The sequence below is a fragment of the Cebus imitator genome, unplaced genomic scaffold (genome assembly GCF_001604975.1).
Source record: "Cebus imitator isolate Cc_AM_T3 unplaced genomic scaffold, Cebus_imitator-1.0 Scaffold24, whole genome shotgun sequence".
Lineage (NCBI taxonomy): Eukaryota > Metazoa > Chordata > Mammalia > Primates > Cebidae > Cebus > Cebus imitator.
This window is the reverse complement of record NW_016107339.1, coordinates 12609209-12619695: the sequence shown is the minus strand read 5'-3', so window position 1 is coordinate 12619695 and position 10487 is coordinate 12609209. Positions and strand designations below refer to the sequence as shown.

The 10487-nt window shown below is 51.4% G+C and overlaps 1 protein-coding gene across 4 annotated transcripts in view; it reads left to right on the top strand.

The window, feature by feature from the left end:
• Nucleotides 1-10487, top strand: part of ITPR3 (inositol 1,4,5-trisphosphate receptor type 3) — a 77014-nt gene that overhangs the window by 14513 nt on the left and 52014 nt on the right. For all 4 annotated transcript variants that reach the window (XR_005199062.1, XM_037736276.1, XM_037736275.1 and 1 more), the window contains one exon: nucleotides 4682-4752. Coding sequence is in view for 3 of the 4 variants with exons in the window: in XM_037736276.1 (XP_037592204.1) it covers nucleotides 4682-4752 (71 nt within the window). In the remaining variant the exon portion in view is untranslated. The remainder of the gene's footprint in view (nucleotides 1-4681; nucleotides 4753-10487) is intronic.

The window sequence follows — 10487 nt, the reverse complement described above, 5'->3', positions numbered from 1 at the left end:
CGTGATCCACCCGCCTCGGCCTCCCACAGTGCTGGGATTACAGGCTTGAGCCACCGCGCCCGGCCTTGTCTTTTACTTCTTGTGTACTTTACTGCACAGCTGGTAAAACCAATTCATTAACTCAGTATGTATTTTATGTGTGCCTTCTCTACACCAGGCAGTGGTCTGGGTGCTGGGGATACGGCAGGGAGCAAAACAGACATGTCCGTGCCCTCACGGAACTTACATCCCTTGGGGTAAGGGTAAGGAATAGTAAATAAAATAAGTAAAATATAGCTAGCCAGCCAGGTGGTGATATAAAGGCCATGGAGAACAATTACACAGGGAGGGGCATACCGAGTGTGGCAGGAGGCAGTTTGCAATTTTTAATAAAAATGGGAGGGAGGGTCTTCACAGGAACAAGGCTGTTTGAGCCCAGATCTGAAGGAGATGAGGATCTGGAGGTAGAGGGTTCTGGGCAGAGGAAAGAGCCATGTCCGGTTCCCTGGGGGTCTTTAAGGAGCCTTGAGGGGGCTCCAGGGCTGGAGCAGAGGGGTGAAGGGAAGGGGATGGGGAGGAGACGCTATCAAAGAGATGAGGGGGATGGACCATGTGGATCTTTCAGGCCATGTGAGTTCTTTGGTTTTATTCTGAGATGGGTGGTTCTGGAGGGTTCTGAGTGGATTCTGGCCTGATTTGACTTATCTTTTAAAGGGATCCTCCCCCTGCTGGGTGTGGTAGCTCTAATCCCAGCACTGTGGGAGGCCGAGGCAGGCAGATCAACCCGAGGTCAGGTGTTTGAGACATGGTGAAACCCTGTCTCTACTAAAAATACAAAAAAGAAAAGAAAAGAAAAAATTAGCTGGGCATGGTGGTGGGTGCCTGTAATCCCAGCTACTCGGGAAGCTGAGGCAGGAGAATTGCTTGAACCTGGGAGTCAGAGGTTGCAGTGAGCCAAGATCACACCACTGCACTCCAGCCTGGGTGATAGAGTGAGATTCCATCTCAAAAAAATAAAAAAATTAAAGGGATCCCCCTGCTGCTGTGTGGGAAATAGGCTGTAGGGAGTGAAGGGGAAACCCAGGAGACTAATGAGGAGGTAGTTACTGAAATCCAGGTGAGAGCTCGTGGGAGCCTGGACAATGTGGTGGCGAAAGTGACAAGAAGAGGTCCAATTCTGTACCTGATTGTGCATTTTGAAGATGCAGCCCACAGGATTTCCTGACAGGTGAGGTGAGGTGTGAGTGGAAGAGAGGAGCCAAGGATAGGTCCAAGGTTTTTTGGACCAAGCAGTTGGAAGGATGGAGTTGCTGTCGACTGAGATGGGGAGGACCTCCAGAGGAGCATATTCTGGCAGGAGGCCAGGAGCTCAGCTTGCACAGGCTGAGTTTGAGATGCCTGTGGACACCCAGGTAGAGATGCCAAATAGGCAGTTAGATCTCTGAGGCTAGAGTTTGGGGGAGGTAAAGGTAGGAGTTCTCAATTGGTGGTGCTTTTAAGTTTATGAGTGGGGTCAAGATGCCCGAGGACTCGAGTGCAGATGCAGAAGGGAAGAGGGCCAAGGACTGAGCAGGTGCTGGAGGCTGGGAGAAGAAGGAGACAGAGGACCCTCTGCCCTCCCTGTCACTCTGCGGTCCTGCACAGCGCCTCCTCTGCCGCTGGGCTGCCTGGCTTCAAAGCCTGGCTCTGCAGATTGTTTATCCTTTCCATACTTTGCTTTCTCTGCCTGCAAAATGGAAATAACAAAGTAGAATTAGAAACTTAAGTAGCAATATATGAAAACATGAGGCAGTTCTCCAGTATTGAGGACACCACCCGGATGTCCTCCAGTTCAGTTCAATTCTGACACTATCTACCTGGAGTTAGTGTCAGATCCCACAGGTGGAAAGCTCAGTCCACCAAGACTAACGTCACTTCGGACACCAATCGCAAGTCTGGGCCTCTGGGGCTTCTGACCAACCAGCCATAAATCAGGGGTTCTCCATCTCCATCTTCCCTTCTCTTCATGTTTGATAATTTGCTAGAATGGCTCACAGAACTCAGAAGAACAGCCAGGTGGAAGAGATTCATAGGACAAGGTATGGAGCAGGAGGTGTAGAGCATCCAGGCCCTCTCCAAGGTGCCCCCCTCCTAGTACCCTCATGTATTCACCATGTTCACCAGCCAAGCTCTCTCTGAATCTGGTCCTTATTTATTTATTTATTAAATGGAGTCTTGCACTGTTGCTCAGGCTGGAGTACAATGGCATGATCTCAGCTCACTGCATTCTCTGCCTCCTGGATTCAAGCGATTCTCCTGCCTCACCCTCCTGAGTAGCTGGGTTTACAGGTGTGCGCCACTACACCTGGCTAATTTTTGTAATTTTTTTTTTTTTTAGTAGAAATGGGGGTTTCACCATGTTGGCCAGGTTGGTCTTGAACTCCTGACCTCAGGTGATTAGCCTGCCTCAGCCTCTCAAGGTGTTAGGATTACAGGTGAGAGCCACTGTACCTGGCCCCTTTTGGGTTTTTATGGAGGCTGCCTTACATAGGCATGATTGATTAAACCATTGGCCATTGGCGGCCAACCTAACCTTCAGCGGCTCTCTCCTCCCAGGAGGAGGTTGTGATGGGGGTGGGGCCAAAAATGGGAACCCTCTAATTAGATGGTTATTCCCCTGGCAGCCCCATACTCAGGGTCTTTCCAAAAGTCACCTCATTAACATAAAACCAGGTGTGGTTGAAAGAGGCTCAGCATGAACAGAATTCATGCCATTTCATCTTTATTGCTTCCTATCTATTTCAGGAACTGGATACAAAAATCTGAACATTGTAACTCTTCTTGCCCTTATCACTTAGGAAGTTACACTTAAGGAACTCTGGTCAGGAGCTGGGATGAAGACCAAATATATATTTCGATTATGTCGTAACACTTTGCATTGTGCAAAATGTTAGTTGTTTCAAATAAAACACTCAGGGGCTTGGTTCTCCAGGAACTCACAGTATAGATACAGCAAGTATAGAAGTGGGGAGAGACACTGCTGCAGGGAAGGCCAGGACCAGGTGCCGGAACATGGAGGAGGGAGGCCCACAGTGGCTGGTCAAGGAAGGCTTTGCAGAGTAGGAGAGCTGAGGGTAGAAGAATGGAGTTTTGCTAGGCCTGTGGCTTCATGGGGCCAGGGTGGAGCAGGTGTGAAACACTGCAGGCTGCCAGGACTGCCTCTGGAGAGATGAGCGCTTCAGGGACTTTGGGATCAACAGGAGGTTTAGTAGAGTTGGGGCAAAGAAATAGTGAGGCTAGCTATGGAGGAGGTGGAGGTCAGATCACAAAAGACCTTGTTAACCAACCCAGGGAGGGGAGGTACAGAAGGAGCATGGGCTTTGAAATCAGCTCTGTGCGTTTAGGCATGTTATTTAATATTCAGATTCAGTTTTTTCCTCAGTAAAATGGCACCAAAAACAAGCCTCTTGCTGGGAAGTTGGTGAGAATTCAGAGGCAACAGGCATGAGGGTGTTGAGACAGAGTTGGCCTTTGACACGGTGGGTGATCAGCATCACTTTATCCAGAAGGCTGGAGAGGCATTGACAAATTTTAAATGCAGGAAGCATGGCTGGATGGGTAGATGGGTGGATGGGTGGTGGATGGACGGGTGCATGGGTGGGTGGATGAATAGATGGATGATGGGTGGTTGGGTAGATGAATGGGTGAAGGGATGAGTGGATGGGTGGATAGATGGATGGGCAAATGAATGTCCTCAAGAGATGCAAGATGGCTGGGCGCAATGGCTCACGCCTGTAATCCCAGCACTTTGGGAGGCCAAGGTGGGTGGATCACCTGAGGTCGAGAGTTTGAGACCAGCCTGACCAGCGTGGAGAAACCCTGTCTCAACTAAAAATGCAAAATCAGCTGGGCGTGGTGGTGCATGCCTGTAATCCCAGTTACTCAGGAGGCTGAGGCAGGAGAATCACTTGACCTGGGAGGTGGAGGTTGCACCATTGCACTCCGGCCTGGGGAACAAGAGCAAAACTCCATCTCAAAAAAAAAAAAAAAAAGAGAGAGAGAGAGAGATGCAAGATTAACCGCAGCATGGCTATAAGAGGAAATTGTCCTAAGGTGAAGCAAAGAGGAGAATATAAAATGAGGCCTGACTGAGACTGGGAAGGTGTGAGACTCATTGTCCTTCCTTGGAGACCTAAAGACTCATGCCGCTAGTTTGGTGTCTCCTATGCTTCTCTCATCTATCTGTCTCTGGTCTCTCTCTGCTGCTGTTTCTCATCCTTTTTATCTTTCTGACTCTCTTTGTGTCTCTCCCTCCCACTCCTCTGTGCCGTTGTTTTTCTGCTCCTCTCCTGCCTGCTTCACCCACTGCCCTTCCCATCAGGGTAGCAGGGTCTCAGGACCGGGACAAGAGATGCACCTGCAGCATGTGACTGCCCCGACTAGTGGCAGAATCCCCCCAGGACAGCTGCAGCTCCAGTGAAGGGGTCGGGGTGGGCTGGGTGTGCTTCTGTGTTCTTCCTGGGGTTCTCCCCTCGCCACCCAAGAGACACCTTGACTTTCAACAGTGGTGCCAGGAAAGAGTAACTTGATGGTGGGGGCTTGTTAGTGATGGAGGAGTTATCTTAGGGACTCACTGGTGCCCTGGAATCCCCTGCTCCAGGGGAGGGATGCTGTGGGAGATGGGTATCTTCTCTCCTGCTGACCAAGCTGCCTTGTCCCTCAGGCTGGTGGATGACCGCTGTGTGGTGGAGCCCGCGGCCGGGGACCTGGACAACCCCCCTAAGAAGTTTCGAGGTAAGATCTGCACTCCCTTTGCCCCTGCCCCTCCAAGGCTGCAGGGTCCTGGACCTGCGACTGAATTTATTCAACTGCATTCAGCTGCAGCAGCTGGATTAGATGTGGCTGCCCTGCAGACCTCACTCTGCCATCGGCAGAATCCCCCTTGGCTTGCACTGCTGCCATCTTGGCACAGACACACCATTCCCTTCATTTTCCGGGGCCACACCCCACTTTTCAGGGGCACACCCACTGCTGGCCAGGGGCCCATTCTCCCCTCAAAATCCCCATAGCCGCAGGGCTTTCTGTGTCTGTGTGACTGGATGTTTTCTGAGGGAACAGGGGTGGAGAAGAGAATTGTCTGAGGCTTTAGGAGGCCCTGGTGACAGCCCTTCCTTGTGCCTCAGTTCCTCATCTGCATCGTAAGCGATTCAGACCCCCGGTTTCCAGAACTCTTTTGACCCTGGTTGTGTCCTCAGCCCCATCCTGAGGGTGAGTCCTGCTCTGCAGGAAGCTCTAACAAAGCCCCTTGCTGGGAAGTTGGTGAGAGTTCACCTTGGCCAAGCGACTTCGTTCGTGGGGCCTTGTCCTGCGTGGTCAGTGCGCTCCTCGGCTGCCCATCAGGCTGAGGGCCTTTGTGGGGATTAAACAGTATCCTGGCTGTCATTGTGCTAAACCAGAGTGAGGTGCTGTTGCTGTGCTTACCTGTGAGGGCTGAGACCGACCGACAGTCCGACAGACAGGTCCTGGGTGTGGTGGGCAGGGTGGGGGCAGGCAGCAACACTCTGGGCCTGCTGTCACCAAGTCTGCCCGTGTGGCTGCTCCTCTGGGGAGAGCTTAGCTGGGATTGTCCTTGATGGGGTGCTCGGAGGGGAGCAGGACTTGAGACAATCCAATGACATCCTTGGCAGGCTGGCTGCTGGGGGCCTTGTCCATCCCTTGGAACCCACAAAGGGGCCTCCATGTGCAGTTCTGTTTCTGCTTCCATCACGGGGCTTTGAGCTGGGGCTTTGGCTGGTACGGTCTTAGGTGGGAACTGCCCTGGCCCTGGACTGTAAGCCTCCTCTGCCCTACACTGTTGGCCCTGCGCCTCTCCACCTCATCCCCTCCCCCTACACTGTTGCCCCTGCGCCTCTCCACCTCATCTTTTCCCCCTACACCCCTGCGCCTCTCCACCTCATCCTCTCCCCCTACACCCCTGCGCCTCTCCACCTCATCCTCTCCCCCTACACCCCTGCGCTTCTCCACCTCATCCTCTCCCCCTACACCGTTGCCCCTGCGCCTCTCCACCTCATCCTCTACCCCTTGCGCCTTTCCACCCCCCTGCAGCCACACCAGGCTCCGCCTACCATTCCTCATAGTCACCAGCCACACTCCCGCCTCCACACCTTTACTGTTCCTTCTGCCTGGAACATTCTTTCTCCAAATACCCACGCGGCCCTGACACTCAGCGGCTTCAGGTTTCACATCTTCAGTGAGGCCCCACCTTCCTTGCCTGCTTTCTTTTTCTCTGTAGCATGAATCTGCCATGCTCAGTGTATTTTATTTATTTGTGTTTGCCCTTTATCTTCCCCATTAGAATGTCAGCTCCACCAGGGCAGGGATTTCTGTGTCGTTGTCGTTGTTTGCTGTTTTACCTGCAGTGTCTGTCACACAGTGGGTGCCCCCAGCACATATGAGGCATCAGTGCATGCGTGGGGCCCCTCCCTGGCATCCTCTTGGCTCTACCCCTCACTCAGGCCTGGCTGCCCCATGTCCTGTGGCTGTGACCCACCCAGAATTTTCCCAGTGGGGCCCAGGCTCTGTGGGTTTCATGTGCTCACTTAGAGGCATGAGGTGAGGACAGCTCTGACCTCACCTGTCCCAGTTCCCTGAAGGATGGGTAGAGACAGGAGGCCTGGGCCTCTCCTGGAGTCGGAAATGGGAGGGTGTTGAGGCTGCAGATGGAGGGTGGACTGCCATCTAGTAGCAGGATTTAGTCTAGTTCCTGTAAGGAACTTGGAGAGAGAGAGAGGTGAGGGTCCCATGGGTGGGCTCTGCCAGGACTGGAAGGGGAAGGTTTGCATGTGTGTCGAGGTGTGTGTATGCAGCCGTGTGGTGTGACAGGCTGGTGACAAGGCAGTATGTGTGACCAAGGAAGACTTGCCCTAGGCTCCTAGTGGACAGCGTTTGGGGCCAATTTTTGTCAGCAACAAAGCCATTTAGCAAAACAAATGCTCCTTCGACTTCCTGCCCTCCACCCTCATCACTCCTTCCCCTTCTCTCCTCCCCCAGGTCCCCCATCTCTTCCTCTGTGTCTTCCCAAAGCCTGTGAGTGGGGCCCACCCCAGAACACCTGGGCCACCCTGTGGTCCCATAGCCTTGCTGGGTCCATCCAGCAAAGTGACTTGGAAAAGAAAGATTCAGACTCCATCTCCTTCCCCCTCTTCTCTGCCCCAGCTTCTGCTTCCTTGGTGTCTTGATGAGGTGGGCAGAGGCCCATCTGGACTCCCTATGGCCCTGTTGGGACCTGAGCGGAGCCTACCTTCTGGGACAGAGCCAGGTCTCCATGCACCCTGTAGCTGGCGGGTACAAATTAGGCCATTAGAATGTGGGACAAGAGACACGGACTATACACCCTCTTCAAGTTTGACACTGGAGTCCAGAGAGGACAAAGATGGGGCTTGGCCTCAAGTGAAAGTTCTGGCTTTCACTGTTTCCATGTCTCCTGCAAACACCCAGGCCTGGGGGGGTGGGACCTAGCAAGGGGATAGGGTTATGGCAGGCATTTTAGAAGTTGGCTGGTGGTCATCAGAAGTGGCCTTGTCCTGAAGACTCCCAAAAGTTCTGCCCTCGACCATCCTGGGGTGAGCCTGGCCATTGCTGGGACTTTTAGTGGCCTGCCCAGCTCCCTGCTAGCTCCTCCTTTACTTGCTGACTCTGGAGGCTGGGCTCGAAAAGCCCCCGCCACCCCCACCTCGGGAAGGAACCCCTGCATGGCTCCTTGCTTGTAGCTTCAGCTCCAGCCACTTTCGAAGCCACCCTAAGCTGCTGGTGCCCTTGTGCATGTGGCACCCACAGCAGGCCAGCCCTCGAACTCTGCCTGGCTGTAAGGTTTCTGGCTGTGGCTGCCATGAGTCCCGAGCTGCTGACTGGGCTGAGCCTGGGGCATGTTCCTTCCCCTAGCCCTTTCTCCTTCTCTTCCCCTTGCTGTTGGGGCAGGACTTGGGTAGCCTTTGTCTCCAAGTCCATCTCAGGGAAGCTCAGAACTTGCACCCCCAGCCCCAGTGCCCACAAGACAAATGTGTGGGGGCAGGTGCCAAGGAGGGGAATGATGAGGTGGGTGCCTTCCATTTGTGTGAGTGGACACCCCCTTCCCCAGCCTACACCTCCTCTCTACCTGTCTGTGCTCCAAGCCTTGTTTATTGTTATTGCGATTAAGACATATTTCAAGTGTACACAATAGTAAAGAGAAAAATAGGGCCGGCATGGTGGCTCACACCTATAAACCCAGCACTTTGGGAGGCCAAGGTAGGCGGATCACAAGGTCGAGTTCAAGACCGGCCTAGCCAATATGGTGAAACCCCATCTCTACTAAGAATATAAAAATTAGCCAGGCATGGTGGCACGTGCCTATAATCCCAGCTACTTGAAAGGCTGAGGCAGGAGAATTGCTTGAACCTGGGAGGCAGAGGTTGCGGTGAGCCAAGATTGTACCACTGCACTCCAGCCTGGGCAACAAGAGAGAAACTCCATCTTAAATAAATAAATAAATTCTGTACTGTTTTTGAGATTTATCTGAGTTGATACACATGGTTCTAGTTCATGTGTTTAATTGCAATGTTGCATTCCATTGGGTGATAAATTGAATTCCTTCATTGGCGCTCCTGTAGATGGACTTTCAGCTCATTTCCAGCATTTGGCAATTGCCTGCAATGCTGCAGTGAACCTTCCTGGGCTCGTGTGCTCGGGTTCCTCCATATGTTCTGAGCGGGGGGATTACTAGGTGGGAGGGATGTGCCTCTGTGGCATGAGAAGTGATCCTGTGGTGACTGTGGGGCAGCTCCCCTCGCTCTGCCCACATCCTTGCCACACTTGGTTTTGTCCCACCTAAATTTCTTCCAGCCTGCTGGGTGTGAAATGGCATCTTACTGTGGTTTTGATTTGCATTTCACTACTAGTGAAGTTGAGCATCTTTTCATAAGTTTTTTGGTCACTGAAAATGTGCTCTTATTCCTTTTTTTCTTTTTTCTAAAAGTAAGACAAATACATGGTCTAGAATCAAGAGGAAAGCCTGGTCCCCGCTCTACCCTCCTCAACCCAACCTCCTTTCCCCTTCTCCAGGGCAACCATATAAGAAAATCTAAGTAGATAATTTATTCATTCAGTTAAAAAATCAAGCTGGGCGCGGTGGCTCACACCTGTAATCCCAGCACTTACTTTGGGAGGCCAAGGTGAGTGGATCACGAGGTCAGGTCTTCAAGACCAGCCTGGCCAAGACGGTGAAACCCCATCTCTATTAAAAATAAAAAATTAGCTGGGCATGGTGGCACATGCCTGTGATCCCAGCTACTTCGGGAGGCTAAGGTAAAGAATTACTTAAACCCAGGAGGCGGAGGTTGCAGTGAGCCAAGCTCACACCACTTGCACTCCAGCCTAGGCGACAGTGTCTTTTCCAGTGTTCCATTCTGCAAACACTAACATATATCCAGATTTTCCCTTCTCTTACAGAAAGATAGCATTTTATATATACTATTCTGTTTTTTGCTGGTTTTGCTTTATAAATCTTGCTGTGGACAGATTGTACTGGAGATCTTTCTCTATTAATATATAGAAGCTCAAACTTCATTCTCTCTTTCATTAAGTATATTCACTTTAGTCGGGCGTGGTAGCTCATGCCTGTAATCCCAGCAGTTAGAGAGGCCGAGGTAGGTGGATCACTTGAGCCTAGGAGTTTGAGACCAGTCTGGGCAACGTGGTGAAACCTTGTCTCTACAAAAATACAAAAATTAGCTGGATATGGTGGCACACACCTGTAGTCCCAGCCACACAGGAAGCTGAGGTGAGAGGATCGCATGAGCCTGGGAGGTCAAGGCTGCAGTGAGCCATGACTGCACCACTGCACTCCAACCTGGGCGACATAGTGAGATCCTGTTTCAAAAAAAAAGAAAGATGGAAAAAAAGTATATGTATTTTAGTTCCATATCCTAGACAACCACGAGAAAATAGTCTCCTACAAATTACATAGTAATTTGTCTTAAACTTTAAAAAAAAAGTTACTTGTTTAAGACAAGATCTCACTCGGTTGCCCAGGTCAGCGTGCAGTGACACCGTGGCTCACTGCAGCCCTGACCTCCCAGACTCAAGCAATCTTGCCTCACCTCCCAGAACAGCTGGAACTACAGGTGCGTGCCACCATGCTTGGCTAATTTATTTAGTTTTTGTAGAGGCAGGGCTTCCCTATGTTGCCTAAGCTGGAAAATAAGCAAATTCCTGGACTCAAGCAGTTTGCCCACCTCGACCTCCCAAAGTATTGGGATTATAGGTGTGAACCACTGTGCCTGGCAAAAGTCACTTATTTTTTTAAATTAAAAAAAATTTTTTTTTATTTTTTATTTTTTTTCTTTAGAAAGATGGGGTTTCTCTATGATGGCCAGGCTGGTCTTGAACTCCTGACCTCAGGTGATCCATCCACCCCAGCCTCCCAAAGTGCTAGGATTACTAGGATTACAGGTGTGAGCTACTGTGTACAGCCAAGTCACTTATTTTTAATT